The 23583-nt window shown below is 39.3% G+C and overlaps 1 protein-coding gene across 1 annotated transcript; it reads right to left on the bottom strand.

Annotated features, from left to right (window-relative positions):
- Window positions 1–512: 512 nt before the first annotated feature.
- Window positions 513–23479, bottom strand: Enkur (enkurin, TRPC channel interacting protein). The gene is made up of 5 exons (XM_051205742.1): window positions 23071–23479; window positions 14601–14746; window positions 12513–12736; window positions 7740–7886; window positions 513–912 (listed from the first exon to the last, which is right to left on the bottom strand). Exons 1-5 carry the CDS (start codon window positions 23145–23147, stop codon window positions 739–741), a joined length of 768 nt encoding a protein of 255 aa, XP_051061699.1. The 5' UTR covers window positions 23148–23479; the 3' UTR covers window positions 513–738.
- Window positions 23480–23583: the final 104 nt, after the last annotated feature.

The raw sequence follows: 23583 nt of genomic DNA, 5'->3' as shown, positions 1-23583 counted from the left end.
TTGTTTTCCTGATCAAGCTGACCTCTTTCTCCTGTCCTGTCCTGTCCTGTTCTGTGTCATCATCCATGTCATAGGTCCAGGACCTACATGTTCAGTCTTAAAGCAAGTTTGCCACATGGGCCTGGAGCCTTTCACAAATTGTCATTTTAATTTTTTTCCTTTAAATTAATTTTTTTTAAAAATTACACAATGTTGTAGATACTGAAAATATTTAGAGTTAGATATAATTAAAAATAACACTGGACAGCTGAGATTATATGTTTCAAATCTCTGAAGTTTGGAGGTAACATACAGGCAACACTTTAGAGTAGAAGGAAGTCACGTGCTCCAATCTCTGGTTGACATGTGTGGTTTTGTGAACTATGTTCTTGGTGTCACCCAGTGAAGAGGGGAAAAAAACAAAACAAAACCCTGAAATGCTAAACGATTTTATGTTTCAAGGTCCAAAACTAATGTTTATGTGAAACAAGTACACACTGATACGACTGACATCGTAGACTACAGACCAAGGATGCAGCTTCAAACTTTAATGGTTTGTTTATAAGTAGAACTGTGACACTAGAGGAGAAAATTTTCTCTAGTACAGTGACTAATTCAATTATTCTTTCAACATTGCCTACATTTTTGGTGAAAACCTTTTTATTCTCTTCCTAGTCCTCTTCGAAAAGCAGGGTTTATTTTTATGTCCTCGGTGGGCTTTTCCCCTCCTCCTTCTGTGTCTGCTCTGCAGCGACCCGCTCACTTGTTGGCAATGTAGATGATCTTGTGCTTCTCGATGACACTGATGTCATGTTCCAGCTGCTTCATTTCCTCTTCCAGCTTCTGCTTGCGAATCTTCTTTGGTATGGAGTCTATGAAGACTGAGAGGGACTGGAACTCTTTGTGCACCTCTTCCCAGTTCTTCTTCAGCCCCTGCAAACGGTAAAGAGGCCTTGAAATAACATGGACAGTGCAAAAGGAAATCATGATGAAACTGGACCAGTAACAAAGAGTGAGGAGGTGAAAAAGGCCGCTGAGCAGCAACTTGAGAAGTGGTAACTTGTTGGTCCAGGACTTGGCCACAGTCAAGGAAAACACTGTATGGAAGCCAAGCCCTGCCCTCTGTTGTCTGCTCTGTCCCTGCTGGGAGTATTTACTTGCTTCACTGTCAGTGTGGCTGTAACTTGTTTTTAGCATCTCCTATGTAAATGAAGGCTAATGAGGATCGTGGAGCCAGGCTTATAGCAAATGTTTTGGTAAAGATCAACACTCTGAAAATTGACAGTCCCAAAGTAAAACTTGGTTTTGGAAATAATTTTCATACAATATTAGAAAAGTTTTTTTCTTTCTAATTCATGTTTACATATTTGTGTGTGCACGTGTATTTATGTGTGTGCATGGCCGTGTGTGTACAAGTTAGTGAAGATAGACAATCTCGTGTGTCATCTTCAGGACCCTCTTTCAGGCAGGGTCTCTCACTGGCATAGAGCTCAACATGTAGACTCAGTCTAGTTGGCAGCAAGTCCCTGGGATCTGCCTGTTCCTCCCTTACTATTGCTGGATCACAGCACATGTCACTGTGCCTGGCATTCTTATGTGGGTTTGGGACTCAAGCTCAGGTCCCCATACTCACAAGGAAAGCACTTTATCCTCTACTTCCCCACCCCTAATCTCACCTCCCCTACCCAGAGTTTTCTGTTTTATCCTTATTCTTCTACAAAGACGTCACTCTGGAAGCCTGGATGTTTGACTGGCATATCATATTTTATTTAACAAAATGTTATTGGAAGAAAAAAAATCAATTTTACAATGACCTTTTATATATCTTTTCAATATATGATAAAGAATAAATCATCTTTCTGTTAATGTATTCTAGACATGGTTGGAATATCGTTAAATGTAGAACACATGCTAATTCAATAATATAGTTCATGTTTTATGGGCTCTTACATCAACAAATTCAAAATTAAGGATCTCTTAGGAGCTGTAAATGCCATTTCCATCTTTGCCTGGCTACATTTCTCATCACAGTGCACCAGGGGGCTCCACTGACAACATGGTCTTAAACTACTAATTGAATTCATTCCGTGAAGTTTTACAAACTAGCACTTCTCATTCATTGTGAGATCACAGATCATTTTATTTACATACACAACAAGGTGATACCCGGAGCTTGCAGATCATCCAGCCTAGCTGAATTGGTAAACTCCAGGATCAGCGAGAGACCCTTTCTCAAAACACATGGTAGACAGTGAAAGAAGTCAAGGCACTGACCTCTGATCTTCACACATATGTGCATGAACACACATGCATACACATACACACACACATGCTCACATACACATATGTACACTCATCAACACAAAGAAAAGGTAGAATCCATTTTAAAGGCAAAAAGAGAGAGATTTGTTAATTTGCAAACCAAGTTAAAGGACACCTGAAAGAGCAGAGAAAATGACAGTTGCCACAAGAATAAGGAGAAAGCCAAGCTGGGCCATGCAGGGTGAGAGGGAACGGATTCATTTTCAAAAGGTGAGCCACACAGGAGACAGGCAGTCCCACATTCTGGACAAGCCCAAAGTGGCATTCACAAGCTGTAGTTCCAGCTGTAGATATTGGTGAGACAGTGAGAAATCCTACAGTGTCACTCTAGGTGACTCAGGGAAGCCAACCAGCAGAATCTTGAGCAATAACTTATAACTTATTAAAAACAACAACAACAACAAAATAACACGCTTTCTTGAGTACTGAGAATAGGCCTGGGAGCTTCAGTTTGGCCTGCCATAGCCCCAGGGTGTGGGAAAGCTCTGTGGAGGCTGAAGTGGAAAGCAGCAGGCTGGATGCTGACAAGTCTAGGCTGTAGGAGACAGGAAGCTGGGCAAGGAAGCACATGGGGAAGGACAGTCTGACCCTGGGGACAAGGAACATATCTCATCAACACAAAATAGCCCTGTAGTCAGATAGCTTTTTAGTGTGAACAACCTCTGGACTACGGTTACTGCCATAAGCCCCAGAAACCTGACATCCCGAGTATGGTCTATATATCCAACAGCTGCATCTCTCCAGCATAATGGTTACAGTACTCAAGAGTTCTTGTGAGTATAAAGACAGTTTTCTACTTGGCCAGAGCTCAGTGCTGTGGTTGCTTCTCACACCCCCAAGACATGTAGTAGATAGTTGAGAACCATCTTTAGCTAGAACATTAGTCACCTCATGGATGCAATCTAGGGTGTATCCAGAGGGTGAGAGACCTGCCTGCCCAGCCCATAGGATGAAAAGCTACCTGTAGTCAGCAGAGATTTCTGGTAAGAAAAGGAAAGCTGCCAAAGGGAAGACAGACCTGGTGAACATCTGTAGTTTTTCAATATAGACTCAGCAACAGTATAAACCTGGGGAAGGATGGGGAGTTCACTAGTTCAAGTGAGCCCGCCTCTACCTCTGAACCAGTGTCAGTTTCCATTTTTCAAGGGCCTTGAATAACCAAAACAATCCTTATCAGAAAGAGTGATGCTGGAGGAATCTCAATACCTGATCAGATAATATTACAGAGCCACAGTAACAAAAAACAGCATGGTACTGGCACAAAAATAGATAGGCACACTGATGGAATAGAATAGAGGATCTGGACATAAACTCAGAGTTATAACCATGTAATTCTTGATTAAGATGTCAAAAATATACATTGAAAAGGAGACAGTCTCTTCAAAATATAGTACTGAGAAAATGGAATGTCCATGTGTAGAAGGATGAAACTGTTCATACCATGCTACAGCCAATTCAAAATGGATCAGAGATCCTAATGTAAGACTGGACACTTTGAAATGGCTGGAAGAAAATACAGGTAAAATGTTTGAAATCATCAGCATAGGCAAGGACTTTCTTTAAAGAATTTCAGTAGCACAGGAAATGATCTCCAAAACTGACAAAATATTACATGAAATTATCAGGCTTCTTCAGGGTCTGTAGAAAAGACTCAGGGTTTAAGAGCACTGCTGTTCTTCTAGAAGACCACAGTTTGATTTCCAGCTCCCACATGGCATCTCATAACCATCTAACTCCAGTTGCAAGAGATCCAATACTCTGTCTGACTGTAGTGGGCACCAGACATGTATGAGGTGCACACATATACATGTGGATAAAAACACATACATGTAAGATAAAATTAAGATGTATAAAAACCTTCTTCATGGCAAAGGAAATGATCGTCAGGGTGAAGAGACTGTCTTCAGAATGGGAACAAAAACAACCACAAATCAACCAGCACATTGGCTAAGAAACTGAACAAATAGTTCTCAAAAGAAAAAATGCAAAAGCTGGTCAATAGATATCTGAAAAAATGTTCAATATCCTTAGCCATCAAGGAAATTCAACTTAAAACCTTCTTGGGATCCCATATCACCCCTGTTCGAATGGTTGTCATCAAAAATATAAGCAACAACAAATACTGGTGAGGATGTGGGGAGAGGAACCCTTACAAACTGCTGTAGGACTAGGAACTAGGTACAGCCACTACAGAGATGCTATAGGAGTTTCTCTAAAAATAGAAACAGCACATGACCCAGCTACACCACTCCTGGATAGGTACCAGTATGACTCATAGCCAACACACTACAGAGATGCTTGCATTTCCACATTTATTTGAGCAGTATGCACAATATCTAGGAAAGGGAACAAGCCAGATGTCCTTCAACAGACCAGTGGATAAGGAAAATGGGTAAAGGTTCACAACATGTATATTCAGCCTCAGAGAAACAAAATCATGACATTTCAGGGACGGATAACACTAAAAAATAACTACTTTAAGGGAAATAAGGCAGATATTACATTTTTCCCTCAAAAAGAGAACATAGACATAAAATTATAATACATATGTGCATGTTTATGCATGCATAACTGTGCACATATGTGTACTAGCGTGTGTGTGTTTGTGTAAGTCATACAATCAGAGAGAAGTCTTGAGGGGGAGGAAGAGATCTTAAGCAAGGCAGTAGAAAGAAAGAGAGGATAATGGAATCATGTGACATGAAAAAAGAAGGAGGACAATTTGGGTCATGGAATATAGGAGAGGCCAATACGAGAGGGGAACAAAATAGAACAGAGTATAAAGCTACATATGTATGAAATACATACTGAATTCCATCACTATGCATGCTAGCTTTAAAAATTGGTAACTGCCTTAGAGTTCCTATTGCTATGAAGAGACACCATGACCAGACCAACTCTTGTAAAGGAAAGCATTTAATTGAGATGATGGCTTATAGTCTCAGAGGTTTAGTTAGTCCATTATCATTGTGGCGGAGAGCATGGTGGTGTGCAGGCAAACATGGTACCTGAGAAGGAGCTGCTACATGTTGATGTGTAGGCAACAGGAAGTAGACTGAGACACTGGGTGATATCTTGAGCATAGGAGACCTTGACACCCGCCCCCACAGAGACACACTTCCTCCAATAAGGCCACACCTACTTCAACAAGGCCACACCTCCAGAAAGCACCACTCCCTATGAGGTTATGGGGACCAGTTACATTCAAACTACCACAGTAACTAAAAGGCAAGGAAGTAGAAAGGACAAGAGATCAGTAGGAGCGGGAGGAGACATGAGAAGGCAATGAAGGGGTGGTTCACATTAAGTGCATTCATGAAAAATGTCACAATGATACCCACTAATTTGTATAAGTAGTTCACACTAAGCAAAACAAATGGAAAAAAAGAGGAAGTGTCTTATATAACAAGGACATCAAAGTGAAAAGAAACCTTTGAGAGACAATGGAGTTTCTGTGATTTGCTTCTGTATTCAGATAAAGTAATGAAAAGATAGGTTGCACTACATAAGACACATTGGTTGGGGAAATAGGACAGGTGATTTGGGCCCTTGTTGAGTCAGATTAAACCAAAGATCTGGGATGGTGAAAGGTAGAAGCCACAGTTCTTGAGGTTTTAACTTTCTCAAGGGGGAGACAGGTCAGTGCAGCTTTTAATAGCACATGACATGTTTCCTGAAAAGAAGTTCACAGAGGGACTCTGCTTCCCCCTAGTCCTTCATTATGAAACCTGAACATGTTTCTACAGTGCACCACAGGAGTGCCTACCACAGAGGGGAAATGTATACATTTATACACTTTCAAATATCAAAGGGTTTTCAAGTGAGTTGGAAAGTATCTTCATATTACTTGCAGTCCCAGAAGCACATTTTCCCCCTGTGGCTTTCTATCTGAAGGATAGTTTGCTTTTTAACTTCTAGAATGTAAAACAGTATTTGGATCAAAGTCAACAGCTAGGGATGGAAACTCAACATAATTTTGTATCATGTTGATGTAGCCTCTTTGCTGTTTTTGAACCTTTTATTTTTGTTTATCTTATAGAATAGTCTTTTATTAATTGTAGCAATAGGGATTTCTCCCTTTTTTTCATTTTTATTTCCCCTGTTTTTGTACTGAAATAATATTACTCATGAGGTAAAATTCAAAGAGCAAACCATGATCCATAAGAAAAGGCCTCTGACTCCTCTCTCTGGGCCCACTGGCTCCCAAGCCCAGTCCATCTTCCTGCCCTGCCTTGTGACACAGCTAGAGCACAGCTGATCCTGTGGGGTCTCCTGCTTTTTGTCCTTCTGTTCTCTGAGTTTAAAGGAGTTCTGGTGGGAGGGAGGAGAGGTTGGGCCTCTAACCCTTAGTCTTCTGCTCCTGTGGACACACCAGCTGTGATTATCTGTGCTGTGAGGTCTCTCCAGCTCATTAAATCCTGAGAACACTGACAGTCCCTTCCCCCATCCTTCACAGTCCTTCATGCCTATAGGTGGTGCAGGGCTTCCCTGTCCCTAGCCGTGGAGGCCTTTGGGCCTTGCTGATGCCCTTCAGTGCACTTCACTTTTGTCTAAACTTCCTTCCAAAACTCCCTTCACAACCCAAGCTGAGTCTGCCTTCCATTTCCCCCTGGAGCCCAGACTCATACAGCTTCCCCTTTCACCCATCTTGTCTGTGGAGGGGAAGACACCAGCCTGAGGTTTGTTAGATGTGACTTCAGTCCTGGCTCTTGGGTTTGATAGTATGTGGCCAAAGGCAAGTACAGTTAGAGTTCAAGTTCACTAGAGTAAGGATGGTGCTTGTTTTGTGTGTTATGCTCTTGCCCACAAACATATAGATGTCCACAAATTAAGGAATGGATGGGTGCACAGATGAATCTACTTATTACATTTGCATTTACTCTGCTCATCTGTAAAGTGAGGTGTTTGGAATCATTAGACCGGATGGTTCCTTCCAGATGTAAGGAGATTGTTGCTTTCATGAATGAGTGCAGGGAGTACAACAGCAATACCAGAGAACCCTGGACCTTGCTTCCCACCCCATTCAAAGATGCATTTATTTAATAATTTGAAAATTGAATCATTGGAAAGAAAGAAATTGTAGATTGGGGACAGCTTCAATTATTCTAGAGCTCCATCTAGTGAAAAATAACTCATTTATGAGCACTTTAAATAATAAATTTACTGAGTGAAAGTAACTATTTTCTCACTTGTTAAATACCAGTTTGTTGTAGGAGAAAGTGGGTTTCCTTATGACTGATACTCACCAAATTAGAAATAAAATATTTTATGAATCTCAGAATTATAGTTCTTTTTCTTTCCCTTTCCAAAGAGTAAGCTTTATTCTGTGCACTTTTGCTAGGACCCAGGGCACACTGTTGATTGCTGTCAAAGCCCTGCTTCAGTGGGAGCTGATAGAGCCTAAAGAGAAAGATAGCAGTGAGTTCCAGAGGGCTCACCTGCAGAACAGCCTCCCGTTCCTCGTCAGAGAGTCTCTTCATAGCCGCTTTCTTAAGATTCTCCTGAATGTAGTTGTCATACTCCTCTTGAGCTTTCTTCACATCCTCATTTCGTTTACAGATGTATTCAGGGGTGATACCATAATCCTGCAAGGATTTTTCAGAAAAAACAAACAAAACAAAATAATGAATCAGCATCCTGCGTGCAGCCTTCAGTGTGTGAGCATAGCATCAAAGGACTAGAGAGCAGGCAACTTTATTGTCTTCAATAATTGAAGGAAGAAAGACCCAAGAAACAAAAACTCTGCAGACTGACAAAATGCCCCCATTTCCTCCTCCTACCCTCTCCCCTGCCCTCTGTCTGCAAGTGAGAGCTAGTTTATCCTAGTCACTTAAAAAGAGATGCTGGACCGGAAAGTTGGCTCAGTGGGTAAAGGTGTAAAGGTGCTTGCCACCAAGTCTGATGATCTGAATTCAATTCCCTAGACACATATGATGGAGGCAGAGAAGTGATTCCTACAGGTTGTCCTCTGACTTTCATATACCTGTACATGTGTTTACACATACACACGCACACACACATTAAAATAAGAGAGATCTTGTAGTAATTTGTTCTTTCTCTTCTGGGTATCACCAGTGTCTTAAGCTCCAGACCCCATGGGTTTTCAACCTATGGGTTACAACCCTTCTGGTTGAATGACCTTTTCAATCAGGCAATTCAGATATTTGCACCATGATTCATAATAGTAATAAAATTACAGTTATGAAGTAGCAACAAAAATAATTTTATGGCTGGGGGGTCATCACAACATGAGGAATGGTATTAAAGGGTCACAGCATTAGGGAGGTTGAGAACCACTTGCCTATTTTTTTAGACAGAGACAGAGTAGTAGCCCAGACTGGCCTTGGACTCTATGTGTAGACCAGACTGACCTCCACTTTATAGAGATCCACCTGCCTCACATTCCTGAGTGCTGAGATTAACATCACCACACACAGAAAATTTACTTTCAGGAGTTGGTTTTTCTGGGGCTTGGGAGAAGCCTCAGTGGTTAGGAGCAGTTACTGTCTTTGAGGACCTGAGTTCAGTTCCCAGCACTTTTCAGGTGGAACAGAACCACTGTTCTCTCCAGCTCCAGGGGCTCTGATGTCCCCTTCTTGTAGGTACCTGCATTCATGTATACAAGGACACACATGTATACAGAGTTAAAAAAAATAAAATAAGCTTTAAAAAAGAGTTGATTTTTCTTTCCTATATTTTATGTAATTCAGCTTTTACTTGAAATATCTTGAATATCTCTCCCTCTCTTTCTTTCTCTCTCTCTCTCTGATAATCTGGTTAAATGAAAGAAGACCAACCTTTATAAACCATAAAAACAAACCCTTAATGGTACCATGCATAGCAACTTTAAGGGAAGCATGGCTCAGACCCCTAAGGTTGCTTTGGAAAGGCAAGCTGCATTTTCAGGCTCCTGAGCTGCTTACAGGGACTGGTGGCTAGAACTGTGGTTCTTTCAAACTGGTGACCGCATTGTCACTATCCAGAGAAACACAATTTCTCCATGTTCAGTTTTCAAAATAGCATTTGAGAATTTTTTTTGAGTGCTGAGAATAATGGTGAATAGGAAAGTAATGTTTATTTCCTTATTGAATTCTTATACTTATGAGGAGAGATGTGCTCAGCCAACCCCCAGAGAGGCAAACGTTAAAAACCTGCATCTGGGGATGGAGAGATGTTTCAGCAGTTTAGAGTACTGGCTGCCATTACAGTGGTTCAGAGTTCTGTTCCCGGCACTCACATTACAACTTAAAACTATCCGTAACTCCAGTTTCAGGGGATCCAATAACCTCTTCTGGCCTCCATGGCCAGCAGGTACACACATGGTGCACAGACATATATATGCAGGCAAAATATTCATATACATAAACATAAATAAATCTGAAATAATTAAACCACATCTGTAATGAATATGTACAGATTTTTTTCCTTGTTATTTTTCCCTAGACAGCATAGTATAGCAAAGATGTATATAGTCTTTGCCCTAATAAGTTATGTTAAGAAATCTAGAGATAAAATAAAGCCTGTAACAGGTTGTGTATGTTATACACATCCTCTAAGGCACTCTGAGCATTTGTGGATTTTGGTACCCACAAGGGTTCTGAAACCAATCCCCTATAATACTGAGGGTGGGGGACATATGAAATAACAGGTGTACATGCTCTGGAGTAAATAAGGGCTAACAGAAGCATTTCAAGATAAAGAAGCCAGAGGAGGTATCTCTGAGGCACTGGCAGTGAGGGGTCTGGTAGTCATGGAAACTGTTCACAACCATTCACACAAAGTCTTCCTGTAATTTCCTCAAGTGAGTTGTGGCACATGCATACCATACTGCCTCATAATAAAAATACTTTTTAAAAGGTTAGATTATGTTTGACATATAATGTTCAGGAAAGGGACAGGTGTTATACATTTTAGGAAAAAAATCTGGCAAATGAGCAAAAGCTTCAGTGATCTTGTGTTTCTACAAGCTAAATGGCTGGAGGCTGAGTAATCTTGTCACTAATTGTTCTATTATAATGTCTGTTCTCTTTGGTTCTTTTATTAGGAGCCAGACATCATCAGATGCTTAGTATATTTAATATCATTTAATGCGAACTCTACCCCTATGGTCAATCCAATGGCTTGTCACAGATCCAAAAGTCAGCAAGTGACAAATTGGAATTGGAGATGACAGCTCACTTTTATTGCTACACACCTCATGTGCTTGTTCATCTTTTAGTTTGCATCCAGTCTCAAGGCACAACCAGCATATACTTCATTTAGAACAAACAAACACCTCCCAAAACAGAAAGGAAGGAAGGAAGGAAGAAAGGAAGGAAGGGAAAAAGGAGTTTACTCTCCTCCTCCCCCCAAATCATATTCACTTTACCATCTGGTGTTAGTTTTGTGTAAACTTGACACAAGCTAGGGTCATCTGGGAGGACAGAACTTCAATTGAGAAAATTTGAGCCTCCATCAAATTGTCTCCTAAGCAAGTCTGTGGGGGTATTTTCCTGATTAATGGTTGATATGGAGGGACCACTGTGGGTGGTGCCACCCCTGGGAGTGAAAGCAAGCTGAGCAAACCATGGGAAGCGAGCCAGTGAGCAGCATCCCTTCCAAGGCCTCTGCATCAGCTCCTACCTCCAGGTCCTTGCCTTGAGTTACTGCTCTGACTTCTCTTCATGATGGACCATAAACTGTAAGATTAAACGAACCCTATCCTCCCTAGGTTGTTTTTGATCATGATGTCTATCACAGCAATAGAAACCAAACTGAGATGCTGTCCACTTCATTTACTAGTCATAAACTTTTTTTTTTTTTTTTAAAGACAACTCTGGATAATGTGGAATCAGTCTGTGAAGAACAATATCAAGAAAACAAGAGTGTGCTGCTTTTATGGCTTGATAAACACGCAGGTAGTATATTAATCTGATATCTTTATGTTTCTGTGATGGCTCCTTCAATTTTCTTCTGTTCCAAAGGAAAATTTACTGGTGTGGGCTTCTTACACAGAGAGAACTAGAGAGGAGGCAGCAAGTGCAGCAGTTTCAGTCATAACCACCAAAGGAGAAGGAGCTTATGCATTAACAGGTCAATAATGGGTTAGAAGTAGCTTGAAGGAGTCAGGAGCCCTCTTTTCCCAATGATGTGACAAGAACCATGAGCACCTTAGAGGTGCCACAAGAGGATGAAGCATCCTGAGAAGCCTGTAAAGTTCTCAGCCTGTGGGTCAATGCTCAGAAAACAGCAGAGGTCTTCCAGAGGTATTCCTACCCTGACAGATGAGAGAAGTTTCCCAGAGAGTGGGCACTGTGCTTTGAAAGCAGCCTGGCAGCTGCTTCATTTTCTGCACTCAGATCACTAGACTCTCCAACTCATTTTCCACATTCCCCTCCCCTCTTCTTTCCTCTTCTCTCCTTTCCTTTTTCCTCTCTCCCTCCATTCCTGGAACTCACCTCCCCTCCTTCTCTCTCTCCCTCCCTCCCTTCCTCTCTTCCTTCTACTCTTCCTCTGTTTCTGGCTATTACTTACTAATTAGAATTTACAGCCTATTTTAGTATGTGCTCACACACAAACACTTTCATGCTCTATAAAAATATATAAAATAGGGTAGGATTTGTATATTTTCCCTTGTAAGCTTTTTGGTTTAAAAACCTTTTTAAACAATTAAACTTAAGTTTACATAACATTTGGCAAATAAAATCATATCCCTTCCTGATGAATACCTTTTCAGATAGAAATCAATGACCCAAGTAATTAATCACTTTACAGAGCTTTTAATCTTTAACCAAACTTGAATCAAATCAAGACATTTACACTAAAATTGTAATGTGGCTTATTTCAGAGAGATTGAGGGATGGGTGTTTTTGAGGCCACATCTGTTCAGGTTCTCGCATTCTTTTCCCAACCTGAAGCATTGGAATGACCACCTCTTGAGACCTCCTGAAAGGTGGGCTCCTCTGGATTTACAGTGGTGACTGCCTTTAGCGACATTTTTACCTCACTGATAACTAATACTTTTTAGGGAATTTCTGCTGTAGTTATTAAGTACATTAATAACTAAAATTGAGGAGGACAGCATTCATGCTTTGGATATGAACCATGCACAGACCGCACAGCCGTGGCACTGGGCAGATTTCAAGGTCTGTGTATTTATCTCCTAGAGACGGTTAGGAGCCCCCTGCAGGACTTGGGGGTCTCAGATCTCTCACTGACAAATCGAGGACTACCTTTTTATTGATGTACTTGGGGAGTAGTCCTGAAGTTTCAAGATCATGCTTGTCTCCAGTTCTTTTGTCAACGTAAATTGGCTTGGGCTTTTTGGCCACGCCCATGATAACGTCAGCTGCATTTGTGTTTATGAAGTTTTTTCCACTCTGTATTCCCATGATTGGGTGATCAGTCCTCAAGGGCACTGCAGGCTTCTTGGGAGTGCACCTATTAAACTTTTTTTCTGTTAAACATAACATTTCATTGTTAATTTTCGAAAATAAACATTGTTACTCAACAATATTTAGGACATCCATATATTTACAATTTGTATTGAAGTTTCATTAACGTTATATGCAAATACTTAAGATAAAAAACTATATGTACTCACAAATTTACTTGTTTGTGTATATCAGATATGTATTACCTTCCATTTGTCAATCCTACCTCAATTGTAAATAATCAAAATATAAAATTAAGTGCAATGTGATCAATTTGATGTTGAAAACTAGTATAAATGAGTAAGAAGGTAATAATTATGGATCACTACAACATTTCTGATGGATATTATAAAGACTACAACACATATTCACTTTTACCATTAAAATAATTTTAGATAAAAACATATTTTAGCATATTAATAGTATTACCCATAATTAAGTTTTTTAAGAAAAACTTTAACAAAGCCATTGAATAAATTAATAAAACCTTGTGTTGGAAGCCCAGTGATCTGTGGATATTTTCACAAAACTAAGTATTACAATGAGTAATTGCTGTGTATTTAACACACAGCTTAACAAGTTACCACTATGATCAAGACTCCCTACTTCTTTCTTCTGGGGTGTCTAACCATTCTAAAGGAACAGCCTTCAGACTTTATCTTCTACACAGTCTTCATAATTGCAGATGGAACTATTTTGTTTAACACATTCTTTTCAGTTTGACAATTTCAACCAGCCATTTTAATATAGTCACAGAAACATGGCTTATCTATTCTAAAAAGTCAAATAATTAAACTTTGCTTCTAAGAACTAAGTTACTTTCTTGTCGAGGCCTTACTCTAATCTTAACTGTACTGTGATTACTATGGTCTGGCTTTATCCACTTGTGTATTAGCTGACTTTGTTTTCTTAGTGATATTGTAGGACATTCACCGGAGAAGACTGCTCAGGCATGGCTTAAGCCAATAGAAAGTTTTTATTAGTCAACTAATGACCACACTGGGTGTTTGCGACCTTAGTGTAGTGCTGAGCTTCTCTTGGGGTGAGCTGTTAAAGCACAAAACTCAGGGTTAGTCCAGTCAGAGATTTTCCCCAAACTATGGTCTTTGATGGATTAGGACTTTGTTTTAGTTTTGGCAGGTGGTGCTGTCTACATGCTGAGTTTTACAGCCTGAATGATACTTCCATCATGGGGTCAGTTGTGCTAATGTCTGGGAGCCTATTAAGGCCTGGTGTCCTGTTTCAAGTGAGATTAAACTACTATTTCCAGGGGAAAAAACATAATTACTGTTAAAGGGTTGGATTAACCTCTTTTGGGGGCTGACATATCTTTCCAGAATTCATATATTGGACCTATAGATCCAGTACCTTGGAATGGAAATGCTATTTGGGATTAAGGCCTTTAAGGTAATTTTGATGAAAGGAAGTTATTAAAGTGGCTCCTAATTTAATTAGATATTGGTTCAATGACTGGTTATAATTCTTGTAATTTCATCTCTTGGGAAAAAAGACTGGAGTCAAGATGAGGGGCAACCTTGCCCACCAATCAGACACTGTACTTGGGATGCCAACCTCAGGTACAAGCTTAGAATTAAAGATACAAGCCAGGGGACAAGATGCTGAAGCACATGGTGTTGGGGGTGAAGGCTCTTTGGAGAAGCCCAAGATGCTTGTCCCACCAAGAGTGTATGGAGCCAAATTACCACCCTCCGCTCTCTTTTTCTATTCCAGCTTGTACTTTTTTTCTAGTCCCCCAAGCCCCATTCACTATGAGATTAAGTTGCTATTGCCTACATATATTTAATATTTTTTGATGACAAAATAATGGAGTATCTAAATTACCTACCAACTGCTCTAATATTTAAAACAGTAAGTCATTACACCTACTAGGTGGTAGCGGTTTTTCCTTTGAATGTTTCTTTAGAAAATCCTTTGGGGAAGGTACGTCAATTTTTGCAGGCCCCATAGTTTTCATTGCAGTTTTGAATTTCTTCATGTCATCTTTTATAGATTCTCTAAACACTGATGTGTACCTGAAATTAAAAATTGTAGTATTTAAATTTCTGGTTCAAAATACTTAAAGCTTAAAGACAGGCATATATCTCTGATTTACTTATGTCTGTGTGATAATAGAGAATGGGCATAAGGCTTAATGATCTGACTCAATCCACTGAACTTATAAGCTATAGACTGAAGGAGGTGCCTGGGCAAAGGTGTTCATCTGTCTGCATATTATCCTCTATCACTAGCATCTGCTGATCTTAGTGATGTGTGCCTCCCTACCCCCAAGCCCCAGACAGTCTGTCTTGCTAACAGTTTAATCATCTTCTCAATGAACCCAAATTCAGTTTGTTTTTTTTCCCCCTAGTGGTCACTCGTGTTTCATTTCAATGATTTCTTCATTGTTCTTTAATATTTATTCTCTTTTGCTTTATGTGTAATTTGTCATTAAAAAAAGTTTCTTAAGGTATAGAGATAAATATATTTGGTATTTATCTTTTAGGACTTTCTGAATGTTTGAAGCTATAAATTTTTCTTTAAGCACTGCTTTGGCTGCATCCCAAACATTTGAAAGGACATTATTCATCAGGCTTGGAGCCCACATATCTTTAATCTCAGCATTTGGGAGGCAGACACAGGCAAATCTCTGAGCCCAAGGCCAGCCTGGTCTACCAAATGTATTCCAGGACAGCCAGGGCTTCACAGAGAAATTCTGTCTTGGGGAGGGGGGAGAACAGGACATCTTCCATTTTCATGCAATCCTAAATACCTTTTATATTGTCTTCCTTTAGAAGTTTGCTTGTATGTGTTTGCTCAGTTTTCATAGACTCAGGGTTCCCAATTATTTTTTCACAGATTTCTAACTAATTTCCACTGTAGTTGGAGAATATATTGGAGAATATATTTTGTATGACTTCCTTCCTTAAAAACAGAAACTGACAAGTCTGTATACAGGAGAGGTTGTGGCACAGGCAAAGCCCAGCTAGTCTCTCAACTGCATTATTTTGACTTAAGAATGGTCCTCCATGTCTCAGGGAAAAGTCATCCTTCTCCTCCCAGTGCATGGCTTTGAGAGAAGACACAATCAGTGGTAAGTAAGGGAACACCAGCCTAAATTAGTCATATTTTGTACTTGATATCTTTATTTGTAGAGGGATTTTTCTCATACACTACATAGACACTTTAGACAATCACTAATCACTTTTATTTTGTATGTCTGTGTCATTTGATTTTATTGTGCTTTTTAGTCTATACTTGTGGGTTAGTGAGATGGCTCAGGAGGTTAAGGGGCTTGCCAGGAAGCCTGACAGTGTCCTGTTTTTGACCCTTGGGACAGTAGATAGAGAAACTGACTCCTGAGGATTAAAGGTGTGCACCACCATGCCTGACTTAGAAACTGACTAACAGGGTCACTAGCTTGACAAAGCTCTGTTCTCCTTCTTGGTCTTTATTCCCCATGTTTCATTTTGGGTTGTGGTGTCTTCAGATTCGCTTCTATTGTCTTTATTAGCGCTTTGCTCTTGCTAACCCCACCCACTGCTGTTTCCATTTTGGACACACCTTCTTCACATCTGGAAGTTAGACTTTTATTTTTTCTCCCCTTTCATTTCTCCCCAATACCCCCTACCTGCTTTAAATGCCATTGTCTAGTAATTTTCTTATTTGTGACATTTCTAGATGTTTAGATTGACTACTTTTCCTTTAGGATATTTATATTTTCCTGTTTCTTTGCATGCCTATACATTTTTGTTGTTGTTTTGTTTGTTTGATACATGGTCTCTCTGTCTGTCTTAGAACTTACTTTGTAGGTTAGGCTGAGGAACTCAGAGGTACCCATCTGCCTCTGCTTCTCAAGTATGGGGGTTTAAGTCGTGTAACACCATGCCTGGCTTGCCTGTACATTTTTTATTGGATGCCAAATAATGTGAATTTTATAGTGTTGATTCCTGACTTCTTCATTTTTCTTTTTTAAACCCTTTATCTTTTTAATTGTTTTAACATTTCTTGGAGTCTGAATGGAGTTGTCATGGTTGGAAAAAGTGGTCATTTTAAGGCTAAATGTTAAATCTTCAGCTTGGGAGTGTTGTTCCAATTCTGCCCTGTGGTGATGTGCTCTGTATGTAAGGAGATCTTACACTTTGGCTGGTGAGTGCTGATGCTCTCCGAGAGTCATTTTCTAGGTGGTTATTTCATCACACATATGGGCTATCAGTCAAGGAGCTCAAGGGAACTGTCCCTCTCTGGGCAGTTCTCTCCTCCCTGGTGTACCATGCTGTGAATTCTAGCTGCTTTGTCTTTCCAGCTCCAAACTGTCTTAATTCTGGAATAATCAAGGGCTTTGTTTCCTTTCTCTGGACTTTGGCCAGGAAGTTGTCCCTGGAGTGTCTGTTAGGGCAACTGCAGGCCAGCCTCATTCCTTTCCATACTCACAGGACAGCTACTGTGTATGCTGTCCAATCTCTGGTGTTTGAAACCTTTTGTTCTGTGTGATTTTTCCCTGGTGTCCTAGCTGTTTCTGGTGAGAGAACAAACCCTATCCTCACTTGGAAGCAGAAGTTCGGCTACCCTTTTTTTCTTTTTTCTCTTTCTTTTTTGTTTTAAAGTAATTAAAGATGGATTTCTTTTTGTAGAATACTAGCTTTAGAAAATCCTCAGAACCTGATGATGTTATGAAAATCATATGTATAACTTCTACCCAAGTTACTACATTGAAATGCTTGCACTAATATTATTGGAAAATAACATTAAAATATAACTTTACCTTACGGATGTGGACTTTGGGGTAATCTATTTTCTTCCTGGCTTGTCTCTAATTTGGGTTTTTAATTTTTGACAGTTTCTTGTTTGTATAAGTTCACTCTGATCACACAGCCCCCCCCCCCCCCACTTCTCCATGTCAGTTATCCTACCTTCATCTGTAGTTCTTGCCATTTGCTCTTGTTACATCACTGGCAATAGGTCTTAGGTGTGTATGTTCTTACATTTCCTTCTCCTAAAGCATACTTGATATTTGCTATCTTTGTATATAGTTTTGTATTAAGCCTAAATCCTTTTTTTCTAGACTAAAAGGGGAATTGTAGTGAGATATCCTCCCCCCCCACACACACCTGTAGAGCTGACCATGCCCAAATTATAATGGTCACAGTTGTGGACTAGGTCTGGGGAGTGGTTTGGGGAGCAGTCTGGGTGGATCCCTGGAGCAGGAACTGGCAGCGGTCATCTGTTTCTTGTGTAAGTGACTTCTCGCTGAATAAAATTAATGTATATTGAACCTGGCCCCATGAATCTTGATCAGTGAATGAATATTTATCAGTTCATGCTCATGTGGACACACAAATGTGTTTGCAAAACAAACTCTTTCTCTGCTTTTTTTCCTTCAACCATGAACTCGGTAGCTGGGAACATTATGGAATTGAATGACGCATAAGACAACTTCAGGAAGCAATCTTTAGGCCAAACCTGTGCCTTAGAGCTTCTGTGGCAGTGAAATTGGCAGTGAAGTTGGCAGTGAAGGTGTCATCAATATTGTCATTTCTTTTTATGTGAAATAGGGTGTGTCCTTTTGAGTTTGAAAATGTGTTATTCAATACTTTGTGTGTGTGTATATGAATAAAAAACATACTCATTGGTTACATGAAAGTCTACTATTTCAGTTTATATTTGTAACAGTTGTTTCAAATTAATTGCTAATGAATAATAATCTCAGTTCCCTTTCCTTCATTTCTCCAATTGCTTTTCCAGTATAAATTCAGTTTGTGTTTATCTACATGAATTGCAACTTTAATTTGTTATTGTCTTTATTTTTAATTTCTTCTCCTTAGTGCACTAACAGTTATCAAAATTCTCAGCTTTGCTTATATATAGTTTATTATTTCTTTTATTTTTTGAGATTAAAATATAATTACATAATTTCTCCCTTTCCTTCTCTCCCTCCTAACCATTCTATATACTGCTCTTGCTCTTTATTTAATTCATGGGCTCTTTTAAAATACTTCTTTCATGGATATATGTGCGACTATTTTTTAAATATGATATAGTGTGATAGTTTTTCATGTTAGTATATACAAAGCTTATTATTTTATTTATTATTAATATTAATATTTTGTTTTTTTGAAACACAGTTTTTCTGTGTATCCCTGCCTATCCTAGAACTCACTTTGTAGACCAGCCTAGACTGGAACTCACAGAGACCTGCCTGCTTCTGCCTCCTGTGCTAGGATTAAAGGTGTGGACCAGCACTTCCCAGCTATGCTTATTCTTTTAAATAGCTACATTTCATTACATTTTTTAAATTTTGTGGCTTTACTATAAAGATACAGCAGGTAAGTTTAATCAGATTACTGGATTTGCTATCTACTTATTTTAGGCTGGGTTATAGATAAGTTATTTTGAAACTAAAACTGTCATCCTAAATTAATATATTGTAGCTATTTTATTGCTAACAATCAACATAGTAATCCAATTTATGACATTTTAAAAGGACACACAGAGAAGTAATATGCTTAAACTTGCTAATGATTTGAAAGAACTTCAGATTTTCCTTTTGGTAACTGGGACATCTGAGGAACCACAGTGTGAGTGGGAGAGAGAGCTTGTGTGGATGTGCTTTCAATTTTAGATTAATATTGACTCTGGAGTTTGAACTGTGCTAGAAAGTCCTCCATATTATGTCTTGAGGTTTTTTTAATGTTTAGATACTGTGTAAGTCCACCTACAAGCCTCAAAATGATTTTCAATTCATTATATTGGCTACATAAAGTAATTAATTTTTCAAAATTCCCAGACTGGTTGGTTGTCATAGATATTCTCTGCACTTAATTTGTCACCAATGCAGGTGTGTTTCATTGGGCATAATTATGATCGCATGAGCTATTGAGAAAAATACATTGGCAAATATCAGTGCAGTCAATGTATTCATTTAGATTTCTGCTATTCAGTACTTAAGGATATTAAATACTTGTAATGGGGCTAGTGCCACATCCTGAAATTATGGTAGTGCAGATACATTGAGCTAAACAATATACATCATTAAGGTTAATTTTGGTTTTGCCTTCTTTTTCCTTTCAAGAATGACTATAGGAGAATGTTTGAGTGCATTACATTTCTATTGGACAGTGTCGACATAAATCCTAGAAAAATCTATCCAATTAAACTAGAGAACAATACTTTTGTCCAAACTGCTTTCATTAAATTATGCTGGCACTAGAGTAATATGAGACCAATGAAACATGGTACATTCCTTGTAAGACTGAGGCTGACTCCAGTCCTAATTCACAATGTGTCCTCTATCTAGGAATCATGAGGATGTACACTCATGGGTACCTATATAGAGCATTATACTTCTGCTCAATTACAGCTTAACTTTTGCCCCTGATGTAGTGACTTAGAGTCACATTTCCTCTTTTATGGATGACTGTTTTCCTGTAGCTTTGATCAAACCTGAGTGAGACACATACAAGACTGCCAAGCACACATTCCATGTACAATCTCATGTGTAATGCCATCTTAGTTTTCTGCCACCATTTCTCTTTTCTCTGGTAACGTTATCATAACATATTGTATGGAAATAGAACAGAGGATGGACATTTAACAGTATCTGAAGGTGAATACAGAAGCAGCAGCACCCCTCCAGCTGCCTTTCTTTCTTTGGGCAGAGAGCAAGCTAATCCAGTTTTGGACCTTACTGTCAGACTTGTGTCAGTCTTAGCGCCTGTCCTTCTTACATGCCTCAACTTTCCAGAACTGAGTTCTCGCTTCCATAAAATTAAAATAATATTAATCATCTAGTAAAGTTCTGGTGGGAATGAATAATGATTGTGAAAAACAGTGTCTGGAATGTCAAAAGTAGTAGTATGATGGACATGACTCTTTGGGTAGTACCAGTGGCAACTGGATATGAGTTTCTTCTTACTAGTAGACATGTATATTGAGAGGATTTTTGTTTGTTTTGTTTTGTTTTGGGGACAGGGTTTTCCCTGTGTGGCCCTGGATGTCCTAGAACTTGCTCTGTAGACCAGACTGGCCTTGAATTTAGAGATCTACCTGCTTCCGTCTCCCAAGCGCTGGGATTAAAGGTGTGTGCACCATACCCAGCTGAGCTAATTTAATACTTTGTTTTTCCTGAGTCCTGGGTAAAGTATAGATACAGTCTTACCCCATCAAAAATTGAATTCTGGTGAATCTAACAGACTGACCTAGGTTCCTAATATCTTAAAATGACTCTCATACCACAACATATTACACAGAATTGTCTGTATATGATGGCAACCTGTGTTCCGAACAGGTTCATGCATCCAGAAATTTCCTTGGCAGCTAACTTTTAACTGGTAGGATTGGCATGTTTTCTTTCCCCAGTGGTTTGTATGCAGAATGCCAGTGAAGTGTTCTATCAGTGTTCTTACTGCATGTTATTTACACAAATGTGGGTGAGAGGTGGGGACTCACATGAGCATGGCAGCTGCAATTTTCCTTCTGACAAAATCTTGTTTGTATATTATGTCTTTCTCTACATTCATATGTCAGAAGTGAAAACGCCCATTTTCAAATATCCCTTCCACTCATTTATATGAAACTTTAAGTAGGGTTTTAAATAACATACTAATTTGTGCATGATCAACATTTTAACGTTTATATTTCTGTTCAACAAGAAGACTGTTAACTCTGATATACAGAACATCACAGTGCAGCCAATGATGAGTGCTTCAAAGCCGTGGCAAGCTCCCCAAGAGCTCTGATTATAATTCAGTAATTCAGTGATGCAAACAGGATTACTCATTTAAATATCTTCTATGAGCAAATCTATTAGTGGGAAGACTGAGGGGAATAAGTTCATAGCAGTATGGTGAGGGAAAATGGTGAAATGGTTTATCATGTTTTTTTTTAAACAAATTAGTAGTTTGCATGTGTGGCATCTTGTCAAAACCCTCTCACCATTGTTGCTAAGAGGGAAACTGACTTCACCTAATAAGGCTATTTGGGGGCACAACCTTTATTCCTTCTCATCTAAAGTCTGTTTATTGTACTTATTTCTTCAGAATAAAGCCAAAGAATTTATGCTGTCACTTCAGCATGTGAAAGACTACTAGAGCACTGTTATTCACAGAGCAGGGGCCAAATGAATACTATTATTTTTTAAAACAAAATCCCCAGGCACAGTAAAGCTCTTTACTAATTAACAGAATGTTGAACTAATAAAATATTGTGACATTTATATTCAGTATTCCCTAGAAGGCAGCCACTTTCAGTGTGTTACAGAGAAGAAGTTTATCTTGTATACTATAAGGAAAATTTGGACCAAACTTAGCCATAAGTAATGTGAACATTGTAAACTCCACAAGTGTGTCAGTATTTACATTCCTACCTGACCGCAACTAGGTCTTGATATGCCAACAGAAATACAATATTTGTGATTGCTCTAGTTTAAGCTACTCAGGCTTCAGAGGAGTTACATTTTGCTGTTACCACTCCAAGTAACAAGAAGTTGACCATTTCATTTGGAGGGAACCTTGGAGGTGTCTATTTTACTTACTCTTCAAGTCAGAAAACAACTGAAAACTGATTTCACACCTCCAAAACAACAACTTGTAAATCTTGATATTTAAAGCTCTGAGAGTTGGTTTCTTTTCCTGGTTGTTAGGTTTTAGAGACAGGGTCTTCCTTTGTAGCCTTGAACTCTACTCCCTGGGTGCTGGTTCTTTTCAAGTGGCTGTGATTTTCATGAGTCAAAATGAGACTGCCCTCTTCTCCCATCTCAGACTTCAACAGAGTTTTAAAAATAGCTACAGGGAAGAGTTATCTGGATCATTTATTTTGCAGTTTTCTTGGGGAATTGGAGATTTTCAGGGGTCTAACAAATACACAAAAATCTCTATCCATCCAACTATATTCCTTCCATTAAACCATAAAGTCTGAAAAATATCCTAGGGAATATTTTAGTACACCATCTTTGCTTAACTATTTCAAGCACCGAGACCTAGAAACAAATGAGACCTCAGTTTAGACAACAGGTATGGGAGGCAGAAGACTACAGAAGGAGAGATAGTAAACTCAAATACATCATGGGGTACCTAAAACAGACTGACAAACTTATTTTTCTTTTTTCAACGATGTGAAATTTCACACTAGACATCAAACCGCCTACAACTGGATCAATTACATATTATCAGGAGACTATGACCACATAATCACAGCACCAGGACACCTTCTCTATGAATTATGAAGTTGCCACCCAAGGTTACTTCATTAAAACAAAAATAGATTTTCATTTTAAAAGTCCAACGATACTCAAGCTCAGTAAGTCCTTAAAAGGAGTCATCATGCTTCCCTGAGCTGAAGTCACTTTTGCTTACCCACATACCTAGGAGGTTGGGGCGGCTCCTTCAAGTCACTGGGTATGAGGTTATATATACTCTCGGAAGTGCAGGGTGGGTCCATGACCACCAAAGGATTCCTTAACAACTACTCAACGTTTGGCTCCTTATCCCACTGTCTCTGCTCCTTTTCTCGTCGCTTTTTTCTTTTCTTGCTCTCTTTACAAGGAACTAAAATGTCTCTTTCGTATAATAATCTCCCTTTGACCCTTTTGTAGCAACCCCTTTCAGGAAGAAACTATTCTGCTCCTCCTGAGACTTCTTGGCGTTGTTGGCCGCGTTGTTGCTGTGGAAACAGTTGCTAGGAAACGGGCAATGGCAGGCTGGTTTTCTCTGGTCCCTGTTTTGTAACTCCTCCTGCCTGAGAAATACGTAGGAACGTTCCTGCGCTTTTGGATAAGACAGCATGAAAACAGTGTTGCCCCCCCACCCCCATGCCCACTCAAAAAGTACTTTGCTTTTTTCCTTCGGTGCATCTAGGAAGAAAAATTCTGTAATAG

Source organism: Phodopus roborovskii, unplaced genomic scaffold, assembly GCF_943737965.1.
Source record: "Phodopus roborovskii unplaced genomic scaffold, PHOROB, whole genome shotgun sequence".
Classification (NCBI taxonomy): Eukaryota; Metazoa; Chordata; class Mammalia; order Rodentia; family Cricetidae; genus Phodopus; species Phodopus roborovskii.
Note: the sequence above shows the minus strand (reverse complement) of the source record. Positions and strands in the feature narration are given on the sequence as shown.

Bases quoted from the DNA above. Each gene is read 5' to 3' on its own strand.
- Enkur (XM_051205742.1), bottom strand. From the start codon at position 23,147: ATGGACCCACCCTGCACTTCCGAGAGTATATATAACCTCATACCCAGT. The intron at 12,737-14,600 runs GTAGGTGTAATG...TATGTTTAACAG, and splicing joins GGAAAAACCGCTACCACCTA to AAAAAAAGTTTAATAGGTGC. The intron at 913-7,739 runs GTGAGCCCTCTG...TACCGTTTGCAG, and splicing joins AACGGGAGGCTGTTCTGCAG to GGGCTGAAGAAGAACTGGGA.